Source organism: Rutilus rutilus (genome assembly GCF_951802725.1).
Source record: "Rutilus rutilus genome assembly, chromosome: 21".
In the NCBI taxonomy this organism is placed as follows: domain Eukaryota; kingdom Metazoa; phylum Chordata; class Actinopteri; order Cypriniformes; family Leuciscidae; genus Rutilus; species Rutilus rutilus.
Genome location: NC_140226.1, coordinates 6,340,512 through 6,362,513, shown reverse-complemented (window position 1 = coordinate 6,362,513; position 22,002 = coordinate 6,340,512). Strand labels below are relative to the sequence as shown.

The 22,002-nt window shown below is 36.9% G+C and overlaps 1 protein-coding gene across 2 annotated transcripts in view; it reads left to right on the top strand.

Annotated features, from left to right (window-relative positions):
- ralgapa2 (Ral GTPase activating protein catalytic subunit alpha 2) overlaps nt 1–22,002 on the top strand; it is a 204,543-nt gene that overhangs the window by 67,880 nt on the left and 114,661 nt on the right. For both annotated transcript variants that reach the window (XM_084393878.1, XM_084393879.1), the window contains exons 7-14: nt 4,694–4,809; nt 4,920–5,058; nt 10,423–10,625; nt 12,608–12,838; nt 14,168–14,341; nt 14,428–14,562; nt 15,558–15,706; nt 15,801–15,912. In XM_084393878.1, the coding sequence (XP_084250004.1) occupies nt 4,694–4,809; nt 4,920–5,058; nt 10,423–10,625; nt 12,608–12,838; nt 14,168–14,341; nt 14,428–14,562; nt 15,558–15,706; nt 15,801–15,912 (1,259 nt within the window). The remainder of the gene's footprint in view (nt 1–4,693; nt 4,810–4,919; nt 5,059–10,422; nt 10,626–12,607; nt 12,839–14,167; nt 14,342–14,427; nt 14,563–15,557; nt 15,707–15,800; nt 15,913–22,002) is intronic.

Sequence of the window (22,002 nt, the reverse complement as noted above, 5' to 3'; positions counted from 1 at the left end):
TAACCATTTTGTTCAACTCTTAACGAGTGCTGAGTAGTCCCTCTTAAACGGAGTGTACCACCTGTGGGCTGCTAAAACATGTATAATCATATTTTTCAAAACTACTCCCTTGAGCAACACAAAATAGTTGTCATCTGAAAGCTTATAGTCTGAACTTTACAATGAATGTAGCCACTTTGATTAACTCCTAAGTAGTTTTGAGTTATTTGCAGATAAATAAATAAAAAAAATTCATAATTTATTAAATATATATTTTTTGTATTATTTACTTTAATGTGTCAAAAACATCATACAGCTCAGATTTTACGTGTAATATGTAGGGGTGTAACGATTCGTTTTAACAACGATTCGATTCGTATCGCGATTCGTGGTTGTCGATACGATTCAAGGACGATATTGATTCATTTAGAACGATACGATCCGAAACGATTCAGTGACTTGAAATCGATTCAGTGACTTTTTAGCCAAACATTCTTGTAAGGGAATCAGGTATCAATTAATTTTGGATATAAGCAAACAAGTAAACAACAATTAATGTAAAATGCATTCACATTTTATTTGAATAAAGTAGGACTGAACGATTATGACCAAAATTATAATTGTCGATTATTCCCTTGAAATTGTAATTGCGATTTATTAATTACGATTATCACAACATTGAATGATGTTTTGAATAGTTTGGCCATGGGACCCACATCTCCCCATGGTCATCAAGCCCACGACCCACCTTTTTAGGAATTATATAGGCCTATTATAATACATTTGTTTACACAAAAATTGTTGACACACAAGTTCTGTCCCCCTTTACTTAACATACAATTTTTTTTTTTAAGAATATGACAAATACTGATAAACAGTAGGCACTGCGAGGTTAAGCTATTAAATAGCAGTCCCAAACTAGTTTTTGTTAATACAATCTTGGTATGAGCCACCACAGTCATATAAAAATATACAAAATAACCAGTAAGTGGCATTTTGTTATGGAAACAAACAACAATTAGGCTACCATGGTGATACACAATACTTAGAAGAACTAGTAAAGAAACATGGAAACTGCTCCTGATAAATAGCAACACACATGACGTACCAATAACGTAATTTATTGGTATTTTACTTTTATTTCTTAACTTACTAATTTACGACGTTGCATTCTCGTATGTCTTTTGCACTTTAGTGAAGTGATACAGCGCGCTCCGGCGCATTTGCGCGTGCAATTGAAGAGTGCGCGCTACTGCAGTATAGCGGCTGAGAGGACAGGAAAGTCCGTTTTTCTGAGGTGACTGAGAATTTTTGCGCTGCTGCTGGCGCGTCACGCATGACGACGACGTCACAGATAGGCAGACTGAATCGAGAAATGTTTAACGCTTTTATCATTAAAAGTGCTAAGAAAAAACATCCATATAAAGTCTGACGTGCTTAAATCCAATGCGTTATTTCCTAGTATCGATACAATCGATTCATTACCTTTTAAAACGATGTTAGATCGATATATGTCGTCCGGAAGACCAACTTGCCGAGCACAGATCGATGTAGTTGGATCGTAGGAATATAAATCGATACATCGATGTAGTTGATGAATCGTTACACCCCTAGTAATATGTCATTTGAAAGGTCTCACAGAGTAGAATACAACATGCATCATTGTTTTGGGCTTTGACTAAACTTGAGTGAGTTTTTGTACTTTGAAGCTCCGCAAGACCCATATGTAAATATACTGATGCGGCATTTATGTCATGTTTTCGCTCGTAACTTCACAAAACATGCATAGATCGTAGAAAATGGCACATCATTACTTTAAGTGGATGCTCCCGATTGAAATGAGTCCAAAATCAACATAATCCATTGCGTTGATCATGATATTTTCAACAGTTTAAAAACTGCCCATTTGGGGGTCAAGAGCTAAACAAAAAGGCTACATTGATTCCAAATGCTGTAACTTTTGAATAACTTTATGCTATCACCACAAATTTTGATCCAGAAGCAGTTCACATGTAGGGGAAAAAAAAACTTCCTCCTACTGTACCTGAGTTATTGCATGTCAAATAAGAAAGATGTTAAATTATAATTTAAAAAAGTAGATACATATGTTTAAAAGTTTTCTATCCAACAATACCTACCTTTTGACTCCTTCATATAGTTTTGGAGTTGTGGTTTGCTTTTATGTGTCACTCAAAAAAAAAAAAAAAAGCCTTCGTGGCTTAAAGGGTTCAAATGCTTTCTCTACCCCAGTTTATTGGGCATAGACAACTATAAAGTCTCAAACATAATAGTTAAGCATGCACACCATAACAGACTGTGTGGAGCTGACAAAGCACACTCTGAACTTCTGGCTCAACCAGTGATGTGAATAATTTGTGCAGGATTACCTGTTGTTGGAGGGGTAGGAGCATCAGTAGTTTTGTGTGCTGAGGCATCACTTTTTTTTACTTTGCATTTTTCTTTTTCTTTTTTTTTACTTTCTCAGCTTTCTTTAGTGTGTTATGTTGCTGTTTGAGCATGAAAAACGTCTGCGAAGTCCCTCCAAAGGGAGTTATTCTCTATATCAGTGCACACTCTTTCTGAAATCTATCCATTGTAGTCTTGCATTCCATTGTAGAGTTTTCTTCTGGGAACGAACACGTCACAATATTCCTAATTTAAATAATTCCCACCAAAGGCATACGCGGAATAAAGGGCAGAGGCCTGGTTAGTTAGTAGTGTGTTGAAATAGTGTAGTGAAGTAGTGGCGTGACATATCCCAAACACGCTCGAATCGCTTGACCAATCACAACACACTGGTCCAGCTGACCAATCAGAGCATAGTGTGCTTTTCAGCAGGAGGAGCTTCATAGAGACAGGAACTAAACAGAGCGTTACTGACAGACTGGGAAGAGAGGAGCTGCAACAACAATGTCAAATATTGGCAAATGTGCTTTATTGAACATCATGAAAACCTATTCTAGTAGAGCCCAAAAACTAAATCAAGACTTTGTGAAAGGGCATATGTCCTCTTTAAAGGGGTCATATAATGCCATTTTTGTACAAGCTAATATGATTCTTTAGGATCTAAATTAAAAGTTTGTAATATACTTTAATTAAAAATTCTCATTAGTATTGTAAGAAAACACTCATTTTACCTGGTCAAAAACAGCTCTGTTTTCAGCACGCCATTTAAGTGCATGTGTCTTTAAATGATAATGAGCTTTGCTCACCCCGCCCCTCTGTGCATAGCCTGCCCTACACCGTTTGTAACACAATAACACAATAACCATAACGCGTTGTTCATTATAAACGTGAGATTATAAATTATATTGAGAACGTCGTACATAGAAAACATGCCGTAATGTACCCTGAGTGTAAACAGCCGCATTCATCGTGAAGCGTGCAGCAAAGATTAATATAAATATTAATATAAAGGTTAATAAAACGTTACACTCACTTCTTCTTCTGGAGGTTCAGCAGGAACACGAATAGTTGGTACCGATCCTTTTTTCAGGAGCAGCTTCTTATACTGACCCTTGTTTGTAAAGCAGTCTGGTGTGTGAAATGATTCGCGCAAACATGAAAACATTGACGTTGATCGTGGGGAATATTCCCTTCGAAAACAAACTCAGCCACTGCGTCTTCAGCGGTTCAGATTTAGGAACATCAAAATGACGGCTGTGTTCCTTATTACACCCAAGAACAGAACACCACAATCGCTTAGACGCCATTCTGCTCATAGACAGTTCTCCAGTATCAACAATGACCGCGCCGGTCAGCGCGGAGTATGATTGACAGCTCGCTCACGAGCGAGGGTGGGTCTGTGTTGAAACGCTGCTGTCAATCAACAATCGTGGGAGGGGTGTCCGACCGTGTGACATCACACGGTCGAACGGCTTTCATTTGAGACGGGGGAAAATATATAAGAAGATTAAAAAAAAAACACTGGATGGATTTTTATCATTTTATGATGGTTGTGTACAGGCACTGCCAACACACATTTCAGTACAATCAACTTGTAAAAGTGTATGTACCATTATATGACCCCTTTAAGATTAGGATTTGAACATTCATCCAAGTATTGTTATGTTGTAACATATGATTTCCAAAGTGATAAAACAGGTGAAAAAAATCCCACAGACTTTCATTGAAATATCTAGAGCAGTGGTTCTTAAGCAGGGCGCCTCAGCAAACTTCCACAGGGGCCTCAAGTTGGCTAAAAAGGATTTAAAATAAGATAAATTGCTAAAAAATAAAGTTGTAAACTGATGTCATATTTGTTATTTACATTTTTTCCCTCAACAACTGTAATTTTTATTTAAAACCAGGGTTCTCACACTCTTGGAAAACCTGAATATATAAGTGAATTTTAAAAGTGTAATTTCCAGACCTGGAAAACTGGAAATTTCTTTAATGAATATGATTTTTTTTTCTACTTATGTCAAGCTGTATAATATTTTGTTTGGTAGAAACTGTTTTGAAATTAAATAATATTTGAAAAAATAAAAAAATAAAAAAAATAGAACATTCATGTAAATTCTTTGGTCATAAAACCTGTAAATGCTAAAGGAAATAAATAAATAAACTGTATAATACAATGCAAACAAATAAAATGATAACATAAAGGGTGAAATTAATAGCTTTATCTTTTTATCTATTTTACAAATCTTTCTGGCAAATAAATGACATAGATGTCTTTAAATGATCATACTCTGTGTGTGTGGTGTTGTAGCCAAGATTGTGCCGGAGGAGATCACCCCACTGGTGCCTGCGGTTCCCGGAGAGAAGGTGGCAGACGACCACACCTGTTCTGTCCTCCAGATCGTGCTCAAGGTCATGGTTCTCCAGGTGAGAGAGAGAGCTGCTCACATCAGTGTTCTGTCGGAAATCGGCATGTTTCTCATAGCTGGATTGCCATGATGTACTCTGAACCCCTGATATTTGTTTTCACCCCACAGGCATCCAGCTTGGACTGGAAAAACAAAGAGAACCAGGACACAGGCTTCAGATTTCTCTTCTCCCTGTTCAAGAAGTACTACCTGCCTCATCTCTTCCCTTCTTTCACAAAACACACCAACCTCTACAAGCCACAATTAGGTGGGTTTGAGACAAGAAACGTTTCACTTTAAACCTTATTTTAGCAGCTTACATTTTCATTAATTGTTCAATAGATTCAAGTATTAATGAATCATAATTTATTACCACATAATAATGATAGTTTTCAGACAATCTCTCAGCACAGACTTAAGCTATATGTATAATTCAGAAACCCTTATTGTTAGCGACACGAGTGAACTGCAGCCAGCAACTTTTTGCTCGTGTTCGCACTCGCACATGAGTCACGTACAAGAGACTGAGCGTAATTCAATGCCTTGATATACTCATGACGAAGTTCTTCATCGTTCTTCGCATGGGGGTAAAAAGGAGTGGAAATACCTTTGCAGCGATATGCTAAACATCTCGGTGCCGCCCACGCTGCTGAGAGCGGCGTTTAGATAAATATGTAAATATGTGTTGCATGCTTTTCTCTCAATAACAAAATAAACACAACAACAAAAATGACAGCAGTGAGAAATTGTAGCTAGAGGTAGGGAAGGCAGTTGCAGAGAGGTTAGCAATAGCTATTTAGCTTATTTTTTTTCTTTTTTTTTATAGTGTAGACCTGCTTTGTACTATGTTCAACCCTTTGGATCAATCTATATTGTGTGTAAATGTGCTTTATGAATAAATGTTGTTGTTGAAAGCATGAGATCCCACCCTCCCTTCAGAGCAGAGCCCCATCTCCTCCGAAACACATGAACGCACACAGCAGATTCTGTAAAGCATGACGAGAGACGGCGTTGAATGACCTCATGTCTCAAAGCTAGTGCTGTCAATCGCTAAAAAAATAACAACTCGACTAATCACACATTTTTCTGTGATTAATCGCAATTAAAAACACTTACGTTTTTATAGGTTTATACAAACTTTTTTTGGTCCTGAGACACAGAAGGTATATGTACATGTTTTAATATTTAGACCACTTGTATTATTGATTGCTATCAGGATGTGAAAAGAGTTCAGCCAGACTATAACAAAAAGTGTTTATAAAACTTGCTCTACCTTTTAAGAAAGCATCTGATCATAGTGATGTGGATATATTTGCACCAGCTCTGATTCACAGCATCATGTCGACAGATGAGGTAATTACAATTACACTGTTTATGATAGTTTCATTATAAAGTATATTTGAGACTATAGACTATACAGATCTGACTGTAGTTTGAATGAATCCCTTTTCTTTGCATGACACAATGACATTAAAGTACAGAATAGCTCTTTCGGCATTATCCTGAACATTGTATAAGCATTTGTTTCATGTGTCAGAGAACAAAAAAAAAGCTCTTGTGAGTGCGCGAAAACGTCAGATCCTTTTGATTCCTATACATAAAAAATCAGTCTACAGGCTTGTAAAGACAACCTAGGAAGTCGGGAAGGTCTTGCTTTTTAAGTTTCGTTTCAAGCTGTTCACACGTTAGCAATACAAAAAGCAATTAATACATGACAATTCTTACATATTGCCCCTGTAAAATATAAATGAGTTCAGTTTATCAGTACATGGGTCATTTCTAGGGGTTTGACATGATCTCGTGCCACGAGATCTCGCGAGATTAAAATGTGTCGAGATTTCTCATCGAGGTGAAAAGCTGTTTAATGATATTGTCATCACGGAGTCCTCTACATTTACATTACGCCTACATTACACTTTTGTTTTGTTTCATATAGAAATAAAAAACATTTAATTCAGTTGCACAACAGTCGCTTCATTTCCATCCAGCTCATCCAACACGAGCTGCAGAGTCGTACGTAGTGCAGCAGGAATCAGAGTTCACTGATCACGTGATGAGATGACTGACGAGACCATGGCGGAGTATTCGTTGCACAACAGAGCCTTCGCGTCTGACAAATGTCTTATCTTGTAGAAATCTCCCAATATGAAAGCTATCTTAGGCTGGGCTGTGTAGTTGTAACCATTTCTTAGCTCTGTGTCATGCTTGAAGAAAAAGTCTCTATTTGCTCTTTGAATATTGGGAGAGTTCTTTGATTATGGTTGCACTTATTGTTTGCACTATTTAGCACTTTGAGTCTCTTTTCTGGTTTGTTTTGGATGAACTAGAGTGGTGGACACAGAAATTTTGATGGGTCCTGTTTCGACTTTTTGACTAGTTTACGCCTTTGACCGCTTCAGAGTGGCTGGCTACGGGCATGCACAAACATGTCCCCTTAAAACAACCCTTAATGTTCGTTTTCAAAACTGTGCAACTCACCGAGTGGTTAGTGGTGTTCGTTGATGTTCCAAAACAAGTAGCGTAGCGAAATACAGTTTCTGTCGTGTTTTATTTGGCATTTTGTAAAATCCCATTGATTCCTGTTGGAGGACTCATTGCTCGTTGATATTACTGCGCTTCAGACTCAAATGTCGAGCGGAAGTTTATACGCGGTTGTGAGGTGTCTGAAAAAATAGTTCCACTATAGCAAATAACACGGCTTGAAATCATACATTGCGCCGATATATTTGTTTTTAATCATCAACGAACACCACTAACCACTCGGTGAGTTGCACAGTTTTGAAAACGAACGTTAAGGGTTGTTTTAAGGACATGTTCATGCATGCCCATAGCCAGCCACTGAAGCGGTCAAAGGCGATTCTAAACGAGTCAAAAAAGTCGAGACAGGACCCATCGTCAAAATGTGTCCACCACTCTAGTTCATCCAAAACAAACCAGAAAAGAGACTCAAAGTGCTAAATACCAGATTTATCCTTTAAGACTAAGAGAAAACTGTTTTATTAATTTTTATTTATTCTATTTTTATTCCTATGATACATTTGTGGAAAGAAGTTAAATTAGGAGGTCAAAAGTTGTAGAAGCTCATGAATCACGTACAGTTCTAAGGTCTGAAGAGATTCATGAAATCATACATGAGAGAAGCGAATCAGCTGAGTTTGTGGCAAAACCTTTCACAGTGCTTGAGTATTGTTAATAATTCATACCCAGAAAGTAGAACTGAAATGACATTCAATACAAGATGATTAGTTTCAAATGCACCCGCAGACAATTTTTCTAGTCATGTATTTTGGTATTGAGGATTTCTTAAAAATACTGTGTAAAAATCTTGTCTCGTCTCGTTCTCGTGAACTCAATCTCGTGTCTCGTCTTGTCACAGCCCTAGTCATTTCTGTACTGTCTAACTTTTAAAAAAGTATGCTTTTAAAGAAACATTTCTATAAAAGCGGACACCAGACTTCCAGATATATGCTCTGGTTAAGCTCCGGCTCTGAAAGTTGTAACTCTGACAAGAAAATGAACAGGACCTTTAACACGATGCGAAAAGTAGGAATGCCATACAAATACACACGTGAATAGGCCATTTTTAAGTGCCATCTGTAGCTGAAAACACTTGTATTGTGTGATGCTGCAGTGCATCCACACAGATGGGTGTTAATGTAAAGTCCAAGGCTGCTGTAAGCCCGTCTAAATCGGCCCAGTCGGCCCATTTATTAAAGGAAAAAAACATAAAATATCCAAAAATGGGGGAAATAAAATGTTAAAACAAAAGGGGATCTGGTGTCCTCGCCATGCCAGGGAATCGTGAAGGATGGGATGGTGAAGAGATGGGATGGGTCCGGGTAAGGGGGCGGTGTCCGGCGGTCGCATGCACTTCTCTCTCTGGTCTGAGGCGCAAGGGGTGGCGGCTTCAGCGTTGCGGCTTGTCCTTTTCATCCATGACAACTTGAGAATAGCGGCCCGCCATCCTAGCCTATCAGCGGCATCAAGCATGGTTCTCCGTTCGAACCGCGGGTCCGGCGGCTCACAACTCCGTCGGCGCGGGAATCCCTCCACGAGGACACCAGTGTGCATGCACAGGGAAGAGACCGGTCTCTCGAGGAGAGGCGCGCTCAGCATTTAACAGCGGCGGTGATGAGGCTTCATATTCTTCAGGTGTGCCTCATCACATGCCGCCAATTCTCCTCTTCAGCGCCCCTCCTCTCCAATCAGGGCGGCGAATTAAGGGACGGGGTGGCGCTGATTATAAGGGGTAGCCGATCCGTCACATCATATATTGTTCAGTGTTTCCCACAGGATTTTGTTAGACCATAATACAATTTTCTGCAGTTTAAATTTTAATGCCTCAGTCTGATGCACTTTGAGAGCAAATAAAGAGCTCAAACCTTTACAATGGCCAAACTGAACGGAATAAAAAAATGTCTTTGCATTGACTTGATGCTGGACTTTAAAGTGGACTCAAACCTCTTTTTAGTTGTGGTAGTGTCTCAGTCCACATGACATCAATACTGGTGTTATTAGAAAGCCAAGCAATTTTTATAATAATTATAATACTGATAGCAATAATTTATATAATTGATCATTTAAATCAGGGTTTGTACAAGGTGCTTAAAGTGCTTAAAGTACTTGAATTTGACTTTTTGAAATTTAAGTCCTGGAAAACCCTTGAAAACAGCCATATTTACGAAGAGGTTCTTGAAAAGTGCTTTACTTATTTAAATACAATATATATGAAATTATTTTTTTTTCTAAAAAACACAAATGCAATCTTTTCAAGCTAAGTTAACACTGCTGCCCATCTGATAAACCCCCATCAGACCGTTTCTGGATATGAAGTACGCCAACATTATAATATAAAATATTATTATTATTATGGAGCAATAATAGCCATTATAAACTTTGTATTTAACATATATTATTGAATATGTTGCAAGTTGTATTTTGCATACCATATATCTGTAATTTGTTTTTAAAAATTCCTTAAAAAATCCTAAAGATATAGTTTGATAAGTGCGATCTCTTATTGTAGTCTGAAGTAGTGCTTGAAAAGTCCTTGAAAGTCCTGGAATTTATTTTTACAGTATCTGTACGAACCCTGTTTAAATGCATATATTGAATATTTCGTGAGTATATTCATTAATTTTCAGTAGTAAAAGGACATTACTCTGTACTCTTGAGCTTTAACTTTGATTGAAAATTGCAGGGAGATCTTTGTTTCTTTTCAACAGAACAGACTTCTCATTACTAAAAGTCTAGTGAAATGCTGCAATCCCAATCCATCCACAACAATGTTGGAAATTATACCGATGTGAATTTAAAACACACCTGGCCCTCTGAAGTGTGTGTTAAACTCTCAGCACACGCAGAGATGGGGTGCGTGGCATTCACTGTGAACTGAGCCGCTCTGAGATTATATGCTCATTTGATTAAACCACAACTTTAAGTGCATTAAGCCATGTCACAATTTCTATTTTAGTTGGATTGATAGATGCTTTGTCAAAGCAATGGTGAAATACTTATTATGAGAAGTGTAATATAATATATTCGGTTCATTATGAAACTGTCTGGGCAATTAACTGGAAACACTGTTGTTATTCCTTATTTTTAGTTATACTTTTCCCTCTCTGTCTCTCAGATCTTCCCATTCACAGACCCAAGCCCCTCTACATCCAAGTGACACGCAACAGTGAGAGTACATACTGCACTAGGGATCAGTATCTGGCTCCCCGCGTGGCCTTCATCACGTGGCTTGTTAACTTCTTCCTGGAGAAGAAGTATGTGAACTCGGCCACGAGCAGCTCTAAGAATGGAGGAGAGGTTCTTCCTAAGATAATCCAGGTGGGAGGAAGCTTGATAACGAAAAACCATATGGATATCCCTCATTTAAGCTGTCTCACTGTCTACTACCTAATGTGGACAGATATCTTCTGAGCCAGCATTCTCACAAATGATAAATTTAACCTTGTTTGACACCTTCATTATAGGCATAATTCAGCCAAAATTCTGTCATCATTTACTCACCCCTTCGTTTTAAAAACACAGAAGCAGAATTTTTAAGCTGTTCTTTTCAATACCACTTACTCGAGCTCCAAAAATGACAAAAAATCACCCAAAACAAATGCCATTAATATTGTATATGTTTTGAGTGATAACAAACTTGATGCTTAAAAATACAAAACAATTGGCAAAATGTATTATGACATGTTGTGTTACACATTCATTTGGATGTTAGCGATGCCAAATCAGCTGTAGCAAATTAGCTAAAGGGAAACATGGTCAATTAATTCAAACTCATTATAAATAATTATAAATATTTGTATCAGTTGGTAGAGTTAACTTGATGTAGCAGAATTAATACCACAGTCAACTAAGCGAACGCTCAGTATTCATTATTTATTAATTCTGAGAAATGTTCATTTCTGGGGCAAAGGAAATAACTTTCTTACCGTACAGAACTACTCAGGGCATGTAGCCAAAATCTGCATGATTAGGGACTTCAGGATATGAGCATGAACCACAAACATCTGTACATGTCACACGAACATGATTTTATTAACAAGACTGAACACTTAGTCTAATCTAACACACACACACACACATTCTTGTACATCTATCTTTATGAGGACATTCATTGACACAATGCAAACTCTAGCCGCTTACCCTAACCTTATCCATCACAACTAAGTGCCTAACCCGAACCCTGACCCTAAACCGACCCTTAACCTAATTATAACCTTATCCCTAAAACCCAGTCTTGACCCTCAAACAGGCCTTTAAAGGCTCTCAGAAAGTGAGGACCGGCCAAAATGTCCTCACTTTACTCTCTTTGTCCTCACTCCAATGGTCTAAAACTCAAACTGGTCCTCACAAAGATAGTTGTACAAGTGTACACACACACACACACACACAGTTTAGCAATGGAAAGAGAGCTGAAGCAGGATGCAGGAAAGCAAGAAGTTATAGCATTGTTTGAAATTCAGCAGATCAACACACCCTTCTTTAAAATGGGTTGGGATACTTAATGTAATGTAAGTTTGATACTTGCACGTCTTGCCCATATGCATTAAACTGTCCTGATGCAATTTGCTGAGGCTCCAGTTGATCTTTGCTGATGTTTTCTTGATGAGAGAGAACCTGTTTGAGACAGAGGATCTTTAGTGAATGGAAAGACAAGGCCACAGCCTGGCACAAACTTAGGGCTCCTTAGAAGACCTCTAGCTCAGCATCATCTTCACATCAGAATTTCCCAGAATCCCCGTGATCTTGTGACCAGTGATCGTTAAAGTGTGAAGATGTCACACCCTCTGGAAGTGTGTGAGCCAATAAGAAGTTGTTCCTTTGGAGGGAAACTTTACCCATCTCTATTTCCTTCTCTTCAATACCATGGAAGTCAATGGGGTCCATTAACTGTTTGGTTACCCATATTCTTCAAAATATATTATTTTGTGCTCAACAGAAGAAAGAAACTCATACAGGGTTGGAACAACTTGTGAGTAAATGATGCCAGAAATTTTATTTTTGGATGAACTATCCAAGTATCTGATTCTAGAATTCCCTACTCATAACCTTTGCACAAACCTGTGACAGTAACCAAGAGGGTGAAATGTTACCCAATTCCTAGTAAATGGTGACAGATAAAATTTTATTTTATTTTATTTACATTTAATTTTGTTTTCCCAAATGAGTTTAAACACTTATCCACATGTTTTATACTGATTATGGGGGATCTCTTAGTAACTCTTTCATAAGTCTTAATACTATAGTCTGTAGAAATAGCTGAATGTGAGCCAGATCTCTGTTATGTGTGTATCTGTGTTCAGACTGTGACTGCGGGCGGCATCAGTCAGGAGAAGAGCGCAGACTCCGAGTCCAACGGTCCTGTGGAGCAGGAGAAGAATCACTCAAACAGCAGCACACTGTCTGACCGCAGAGGCAGCAACTCCAGTGTGTGTAGCATCGAGGAGGAGCATCGAGGCGTCTACGACATGGTGCAGTCCATCCTGCTGTCCACACGAGACAATGTCAATTTCGTCAACGAGGTCTTCCATCAGGTCAGAGACAGTGTGATCAGATCTGCAGCCTCATGTTGGCACGTTCTTAGACAAACTCTCCACTTGGTTAGAGATGCAGTGACCCCAAAAAAGTATTTAGACACTTGTCTAGGGCTGGATATCGTCCACTGCCGCACAATACATGTGTATCATATTGTGACGTATCACAAAGCATCATATTATCATATTCACATCATATTAGATTTAAATGTTATTAAAAGTGCAAATTTGATACAATTATATTTGACATTTCTTGAGGAAAAACATAGGCTAGTAACTTTAAAATATATCTCAGTAACCACAGGTGTAGTTCATCACATTAGCTATGAAAATGTTCCAGTAGAACTAATCGCTAAGTCACTTTGTCTTCATTTTATCAATTAAATTTGATGCAATTGTGAAAAACTTTATTTTAAGGTGTCTTTGTTACAGTGTAATTAGACATGCAAGTACATGTACTTACTATGGGGGATTAGGGTTTGGTTTAGGGTTAGTTGTATGTAATTATGCATAATTTACTGTTATTAACCACATGTAACATATCTTCATGTAACATGTAACACTGTAAAATAGTGTTACCTATTTTTGTTAGTTTAACAACTTTTATGCTTTTTATAATTAAAAAGAAGTGTCCCTATTTTTGAGGTACTGTTTAAAATCATTAATTGTTCATTTGTATCACAAAATGTTGTGTAGGATGTTCAGATTCTCTGTCTTTTGCTGCCACCTTGTGGCCAGAATCTGGTCATCATGTTAAAATACTTGTTTCAGCAGATTTAGTCGTTTTATTAGTTTAGTACATTTTCGTGTGAATCACAATAAAGAATCATTATTCTACTAGAGTCACATGCAATTTACAGTTTTTAAGAATTTTAACCAGAAAGCACATGTGTGTTACAGACCAGGGGTTTTCACTGTCAGCTTTTCTGACTTTACTGTTTCATTCTCCTTTCTAGTTTGGTCATGAGATTAATTGAGAGCTTTTGTTTTTAACAATAAGAAATGTGTATATATTATAATAATAATAATAATAATAATAAAGTCTGCTTGAAGTTTTGTGAAAAAATGTGTGAAACAATTTAATAACTTCAAGAATTATATGTGATTTTCTGTTTTCTGTTATATTTGATTTTCTGTTGTTATTTAAGTAAGTAAATAAATAAATAAAAATCATAAAAGCCCATTATTTCATTTTGGAAACATGTATAAATGTTGTTCAATATTTTACAGCATGTCATGGAGTCCTTGGTATCAAAAAGTTTGAAAGCCCCACAAAGCCTGTGACAATTGTGTGAGTGTGCATCATTGTGTGTGTGTGTCACTGCATAGGCTTTCCTGCTGCCGTCCTGTGAAGCCTCAGCCACTCGCAAGGTGATCAAAGTCTACAGGAAGTGGATTCTTCAGGATAAACCCACATTCATGGCTGAGCCTGAGACGACAAGCCAGGAGGAAGATGGAGAGGAAGAGCAGATGGTCTCAGAGACGGACAATGTGCATGTGGAGGCACGGTTACACACACACACTCAAAATATGGTTCATGCTGATGGATAAAGTTGGTCCCTCTTACCTGTCCTGTATCGAACCTTCAGGTCTTGGAGACTCATGGGCACAAACGATCGTCCAGCTGGGGGCGCACATACTCCTTCAGCAGCGCCATCAGCAGAGGCTGTCTGACTGAAGAACAGAACCAGGACGTGAAGGCTGGTGTCCAGTCCACTCTGCAGGTGCTCACACACACTCTCAGCTCTCACACTGCTCACACTGCTTCAGGCAGATGTTAAACGTGTTGAAAATGCTGTTTCATGTTGTCTTTAGATACAGAATGTACACTACTGGTCAAAAGAGCAGAAAATGTTCTGCTCACCAAGGCTGCATTTATTTGATCAAAATTACAGTAAAAACAGGAATACTGTGAAATATTATTACAATATTCAATTTTTTCTACTTGAAAATATTTTGAAATGTAATTTATTCCTGTGATCAAAGGATTTCAGCATCATTACTCCAGTCTTCAGTGTCACATGATCCTTCAGAAATCATTCTAATATGATGGTTTGATGATCAAGAAACATTTATTATTATTATCAGTAGAAAACAGTTGTGCTGCTTCATATTTTTGTAGAAGCCGTGATACACCAACGTTCAAAAGTTTGATTTCAAAAGTAAGATTTAGAGAAAAAAAATAAAAAATAATAATACTTTTATTCAGCAAGGGCACATTAATTTGATCAAGGGTGGAAGTAAATACATTTATAATGTTACAAATGATTTCTATTCATCATAAATGCTATGCTATAATATGCTAATAAATTCTATTTACAGTAAGTATTTGTCTTTATTCATTATAGAATCCCCCCAAAAATCTTGTTTCCACAAATATTATTGATTTATATTTGAGAACAAATAATAATTTATTATAACTGATCACCAAATCAGCATATTATAATTATTTCTGAAGGATCATGTGACACTGAAGACTGGAGTAATGATGCTGAAAACTCACAGGAATAAATTACATTTGACAATATTTTCAAATAGAAAACAATTATTTAAAATTGTAATAATATTTCAAAATATTACTGTTTTACTGCATTTTTAAACAAATAAATGCAGCCTTGGTGAGCAGGAGATTTCTTTTCAAAAACATAAAGAATCTGAATTATTCCAAACTTCTGACCCGTAGTGTTTGAGAGAGTGAATTGTTTGTTGGTGTTCTTAGGTGTTCCTGACAAACTCTGCCAACGTGTTCCTGTTGGAGCCATGTCAGGATGTGCCCAAACTGCTGGAGAACCAGTTGGAGGCGTGCCGAGCTGTGCTCAGCGTCTACCGGCACATCATCATGGAGCAGAACATGAACCGCCAGACCTGGTCAGTCTGTGTGGAGCGCAGCTCTGCTTTACTATGAATCCAGAAACATTCAGCATATTGTGTGCAAAAGCGCTTGACTGAGGCTGTGTTTTAGGGAGCAGTTGCTGCAGGTGTTGCTGAGGATCACCGAGGCAGTGATGAAGAGACCCCAGGAGAACCAAAGAAAAGACACGTTCGCTCACAGCCTGGCCAGCATCCTCTTCAAAGTGAGTTTGAGGTTAAAGAAGAACTTAAGATGATTTTCAACCCGCTTTATATTGTTAGAGTGTCGGTAGTATATGTAAATGAACAATGTTTACTCGTTCTCCGTGTTACCTGGACAGAGAAATTCAAGGTTTTTTGTCAGCAAACATTTTGTATAATACGGCAGACACCTAAAGTACCGGTACTTTGGTATCAAATCGGTACTGAAATTTGAAATATGTGGTGATACCAGCATTTCTTCAGGACCGCTAGTACAGAGTACCAGCTATATTCAGTGCCCGCTGATGTGTGTAAGTGCTCTGTGAAGAGCTTCTAAGGTTTCTATTTACAACGTGTTGATCATTGTAGCCAATCACAGACATATCTGTTGAGCGCGTGAACACAATGACCAATCAGAGGCTTTTAAGTGAGTCAGAATCAGCTCAACATTGCTCTAAAACTGCGCGCTTTAGAGTTCTGCATGCTTGGAAATCCTTTCATTATTACCAACAAAGTCTAAACACCATGTAAATAAGAGATTGATTGTGCGGTGTAGACAGCTCTGTTGATTACAGCTGGAGTTTTCACAAGAGTGTAGCTCTCAGTGAGCAGGCGTGATTGACAGCTTCAGTGTTCTCGCTTTCTGCTGTCAACCCATGTACAATTTTAATAAAAGTTTAGTTTTTCTCACTATTAAGAACACTGCAAAGTTTCTGGATTCACAGTTGTATTTAAATGTGCAATTGAATCCGAAACTGCAATGGCTGACAGTGGTATAACCATAGCATACAGTCTGAATAGATGCCAAAATAGATCTGTGCATTAAGTCTTGGAGAGTAAATGCAAACTAATAGACCTGCCACTTGTTCTCTGTAATATGTAATATGTTTCTTTGTAAATACTTAACTCATTAAATATTATATTGTTTGTTAAATAAAATAATAAAATAGTTCCAACAGTTTTTGCAGAAATTGGTACATAAAACCGTGACATGTTACTGGTGTTGGTACCGACTACTGGAATTATACTTCTGCATTTTTGCATCCCCGCCCACAGACATTCAGATCGAATGAGAGTTATTAACAGAACAGTTATTGTAAGGGTAGGTTTATGACTGATATTTGTATCGTACTATGTCTTCTCTTTAAACAGCATTATGGTAAAAATTGAACACTATGGCATTTCGTTCATCAAAGAGTCCTGAAAAAAATGTGCCAGTATAATTTCATTTCATTATAAAAAATATTTACGAAACGATATGAAGCATCACAACTGTTTTCAACATTGATAATGATAAGAAATGTTTCTTGATCATCAAATCATCATATTGGAATGATCACTGAAGGATCATGTGACACTGAAGACTGGAGTAATGATGCTGAAAATGCAGCTTTGATCACAGGAATAAAATAGGCTACTTTTATTTTAAAATGTATTCAAATTGGACAGTAAAAAAAAAAAAAAAAAACACAGCTGGCGTTTTTTTATAATTGTTTTCAATAGGAGCGCCGTGTTTTTAAAATGCCATGAGCGTAACGAGCCGCTGAGTGTCTTTTTCGCGCTGAGCGCACATCGTCACTTTTTACCCAACCGTCCAATCACAGTGGAGGAGGGGCGGGACTAATACCACACCGACCAACCGCCACATTCTGCTTGTACAACGTCAACAGATGACGACAACAAGCATAATAACGGAACAAAATCATTTAAAACAAGAACTAGAGAAATTATGTTACATTGTATCGACATTTTAATATAGAATCAACACAGAAACAAAATATGTGTGAAATGAGATACTAGTAACACTTTAGCGGATATTCCGTATCATTACAAGCAAAGTGTCTCAACTGAAAAAAACACAATGCTGCCAAAACGCTCTCAAGCGTTTTCAGCAGAGCACCTAGCGTTTTCAGCTGGCTAAACACGGCCTAAGAGAATGCTATCAAAAATGTTAGAAAATAGAAAACTAAGCCCAAACTTTTGAATGGTAGTTTACACTGTTAATGATCATATGATCCTGTGTCGTAAGAATCGATTTCAACATCAAGTTAATGTTCTTTAATTCTAAAATTCTTTAAAGATGTCTTCCTATAGGGTTTACCAAATCTGTACATAGACCTGTAAAATCTTTGAAAATTGCAAGACTGTTTTACCCTTCATCATACAGATGGTGGACAACCAAAATGCCTATTACCGCCGCGCCAGCTGCCGCGGCGAAATCACCGCGGCGAAAATAAACCAGCCGCATTTCAAAGTCGTTCCCGAAATGACCGCCAGGTGGCGCAAAGGGACATTGTGCAAAACAGCAGCAATTGCCGTATTTTAAAATGTAAGTGGGTTAAATATAAAACCCTAAGCCTAATAGGCATATTTTTCATAAATAGGCCTATTAGGCTACAACAGAATAGAACCAAAGATAGAATCAATTTTAGAACTGAAAAACTAGAATCAAAAGTTAAAAATAGAGACGATATTAGGAGCAATGACGATGAATATTTTTACTATTCTATTGAGGAATTAGATAAATGAAGAGCTCTCGTGAGCGATACAATTACATAGTAATTTATAGTGATTTCAAAAGCAGTCCTTAAAAAATAAAAAATAAAAATACATGGAGTAGTGTGGCATAATTTTTGAGAGATTACGCGGAACGCGTTTTAGTTAAGATCCTGGTTTCAATGCCCTTAATGTATATAGGGTAGGCTACTGCTTTAAAAAAATGTCACAACGCGTTTTGAGATTGTTTTGGATTAAACATTGAAGTTTAAAATGTAGTGTTTTGGCACACCAGGCCGAGTGGCGTTACGCATTGTTCAAAAATCAGGTTTTATTCTGGCATGTTGAACTGGCGTTAGATTTTTTTTATTTTTTTTTATTTATTTTTTTATTAGATTTAGATTTTAGATTTCGTTAGATTTTTTTTTCTCATAACTAAAATAGCTAAAATAACTAATTAATATAGCCTATGCCTTGTCTTAATATGACCTACTTAATATAGGCAATAGGCATATAATAGCCTATATAGCCTAATAAATTAGCAAAACTTGGCCACTAAATATTTAATTTTCATTTATTTTAATTATCACAATTAAGTTTTAATTTTATTAAATTGAACAAGCGCAACAATCAGCATTTAATCAAATATTCTAAAAGATGTATTATTAATAATAATGTTATTTCAACATAATATTTTGTTTTTTCGACATAATGTGTGCCTGCAACAAGCAAGATGTGTATTTGTAAATCCGGTGATGCGTGCATTGATTTTATCAATAAACTAGTGTTTTCTGACAGTGTCGACTTCGAAGTTGACGATCGCCATATTTGTAGTGAACGCACCTAGAGAGAAATGCACATAAAGACATAATCAGAGAGTAGCCTTTTTCTTTTCGTTTTGAATTATTTCGTTTGAAGACATTTCAAGCTTTGTGTATTTGATGTATTTATCATGTCTGTGTGAGGCATACGCTGAGTTTCGTTAAGTTAGGAGGATGAGATGCGCTCCAGCTGACGTGCAATGCAAGTGACCGCGCGGGCGCCTCCATGATTAGTGTCTGTTATATTTGCTTCTCTTACTTATTAAATCCAGGCAATTTTGATGATTTTTTTTTTTTAAATTAAGATACAATTTATAGAAAACGAAATTCACTTTAAAGAAAGTTTTTCTACTAAACAAAACTTAATGAAGTGGTCAAAATCATGTCTGACCCATGCTCCATATCCATCTCTCGATATAATGCATCCTATCTTACTCGTGCTGTCCACTTTTCATATTCAACATAGATGGAAAAAAATAACATTATAATATTTTAACAAATATGATACTAAATGAGATTATTTAATGGCTACAACAGTATCCTATAGACTCTATTTGTACAAATTGCTGCACATTAATTTAATTAAATGAAACCTTGTAACGAATTCACATTGTAGGGTAGACTGTGTACAGTTGAGACACCTTAAATAACTTGCGTTCGCAGCAAGCACAAGTTGTGATTTTTGCTGTGCACTTGCATATTAGTGTCAGCTGGGAAGGAAATATAGAGACCAGACCTCTTGGAACTTTAATTGAATACATAGCGTTGGTAAAGCATACTGAAATTACATCCCTACAAATTTATTAGGCCCTACTGAAAATAAATGTATCGAATTTAAGCAAAGTAGCCTAAATGTTAAGACTGTAAGCCCTTTGCTTTTTTACGTATAGCCTATAAAGGACTCTTATAGGCGACTTTGTGTTAATTTAATTTGTAAAGGATTTTTTTAACTCAAACATTAACACTGAAATAAATGAAACTAAATTATTGTAAAAAAATTTGGCACACCACGACGAGTGGCGCTATGCATTGTTCTAAAGCCAGGTTTTATTCTGGCATGTTGAATTAGTGTTGGACAAACGCGGCTGCGCGTTCATTTGAATGAAGAGCGCTTCTCTCTCGTGTGAGCGAACACACACTGGAACGTTAGGCCAAGTCGCAACGAGTGAATCGTGGCCGAGTGGTTGAACTTACGTTACGACCATTTAGATGACACGGGTTCGAATCCCGAACTAACTTGGACAACTGATATTTTTATATTAGCCTATTAATGCATTTTATAGTCTATTGTTGATGCAGAGAGATTTGTCTAGTTCTAAAACATAGTTTTTTTGCTTATAGCCTATTTACAAAATAAAATCACCATGCATTTCCATTTTACACTAAGGAACAAATATTATACAATGACTTTACTTCTGTAGCCTATAATAATTCCAATCGTAATTTCAAAAGCAGTTCCATTAAAAAAAAAATAAATAAAAAAAAATAATAATAATAATAATAATAATAATAATAATAAATATATATATATATATATATATATATGACGTTTAAACGACAAACAATAAAATCAGAACCAGTATTCTGTTCATTCGTTCATGGTTTCAGTGGCAGTAATGCATCCACGGCTTTTCAAAATGAGATTGTTTTGTATGAAATATTGAAGTTTATAATGAAGTGTTTTGGCACACCACGACGAGTGGCAAACTCTTTGTTTTGTTTTGCAAACTCAGCTAGCCTGTGGGGGGTTTGGAGAAGGCAATAGTTGCTTTATCGTGGGGCGGGGGTGCAGGACAGAGGTGTTAATGTTCCGTCTTTCATATGGAGAGTGTCGGAGCCAGCCTGATGAGCAGGCAAAGGCAACATTCTTTTAAGGATTAATTAATCTCAAAATCTCCAAAAGTCCATAGCCTATACAGTAGGCCCTATATCTTATTAAATTATATATTGTAGTTTTATTGATTGTAGCCTATTTAAAGGTTTTCCACACACAATTTCAATTTAGCAGATACAGAGCTCTTTAATTCGTGACCCACCTCGTTTTATTGTAAGGTGAATTCAGCAAGGCATGTTGTATCTTTGAAGGAACAAAAGCTATTTGTTACAGTTTTTTCTTTCGTGATTTGTGTGGATGACACACAGCGACATATACAGTATTATCAGCTGTATGGTGTTTTTTACGCTGAAATGCTTAATTTCGAGAAAGACCCGCCGCGCGCAGTGAGGGAGACCAAACTTAGTAAAAAAATATCCAGCGCGAGAGAGGCAAAGAAAAACGCCTGTTCTTAATTTGTTGCTTTGAACTTTTTTCGTTTTGTACCGTTTTAATTTTATAATTTAGCTGCAATTTCTTTGACAATAGAAATTTAAAATGTTGCAAGAATAAGATTCTGTGTTTCTTATTTTGCATCACAAAGGGAATAAACTCTATCGATGCAACCCTGTTTAAATAAATAAACTGTCCCGACACTTTATTTATACCTTGAAATGTGCGATGGGTTTTCAAACTTAATTAATTTTCTTTTTCTTTTACATTTTCATTGTTTATTTTTTTAATTGAAAGCAATACTGTATTGAAAGTATTTTTCTGATTTGTTCGATCTGTTTTGAAAAATGTCTTCCGTTGCTATGGCCGGGTATCACTGTCAGTCATCTCAATCTCGTGAATGATTCACACACACACAAAAAAATAATTTAGCAGATTAAAGACGAGCTTCATCATCTTCATTTTCTGGTTCAATAATCAGATTCATAAGTGTCGTCTTTGCAGCGGCTCTGGAATGTAGCAAATTTATG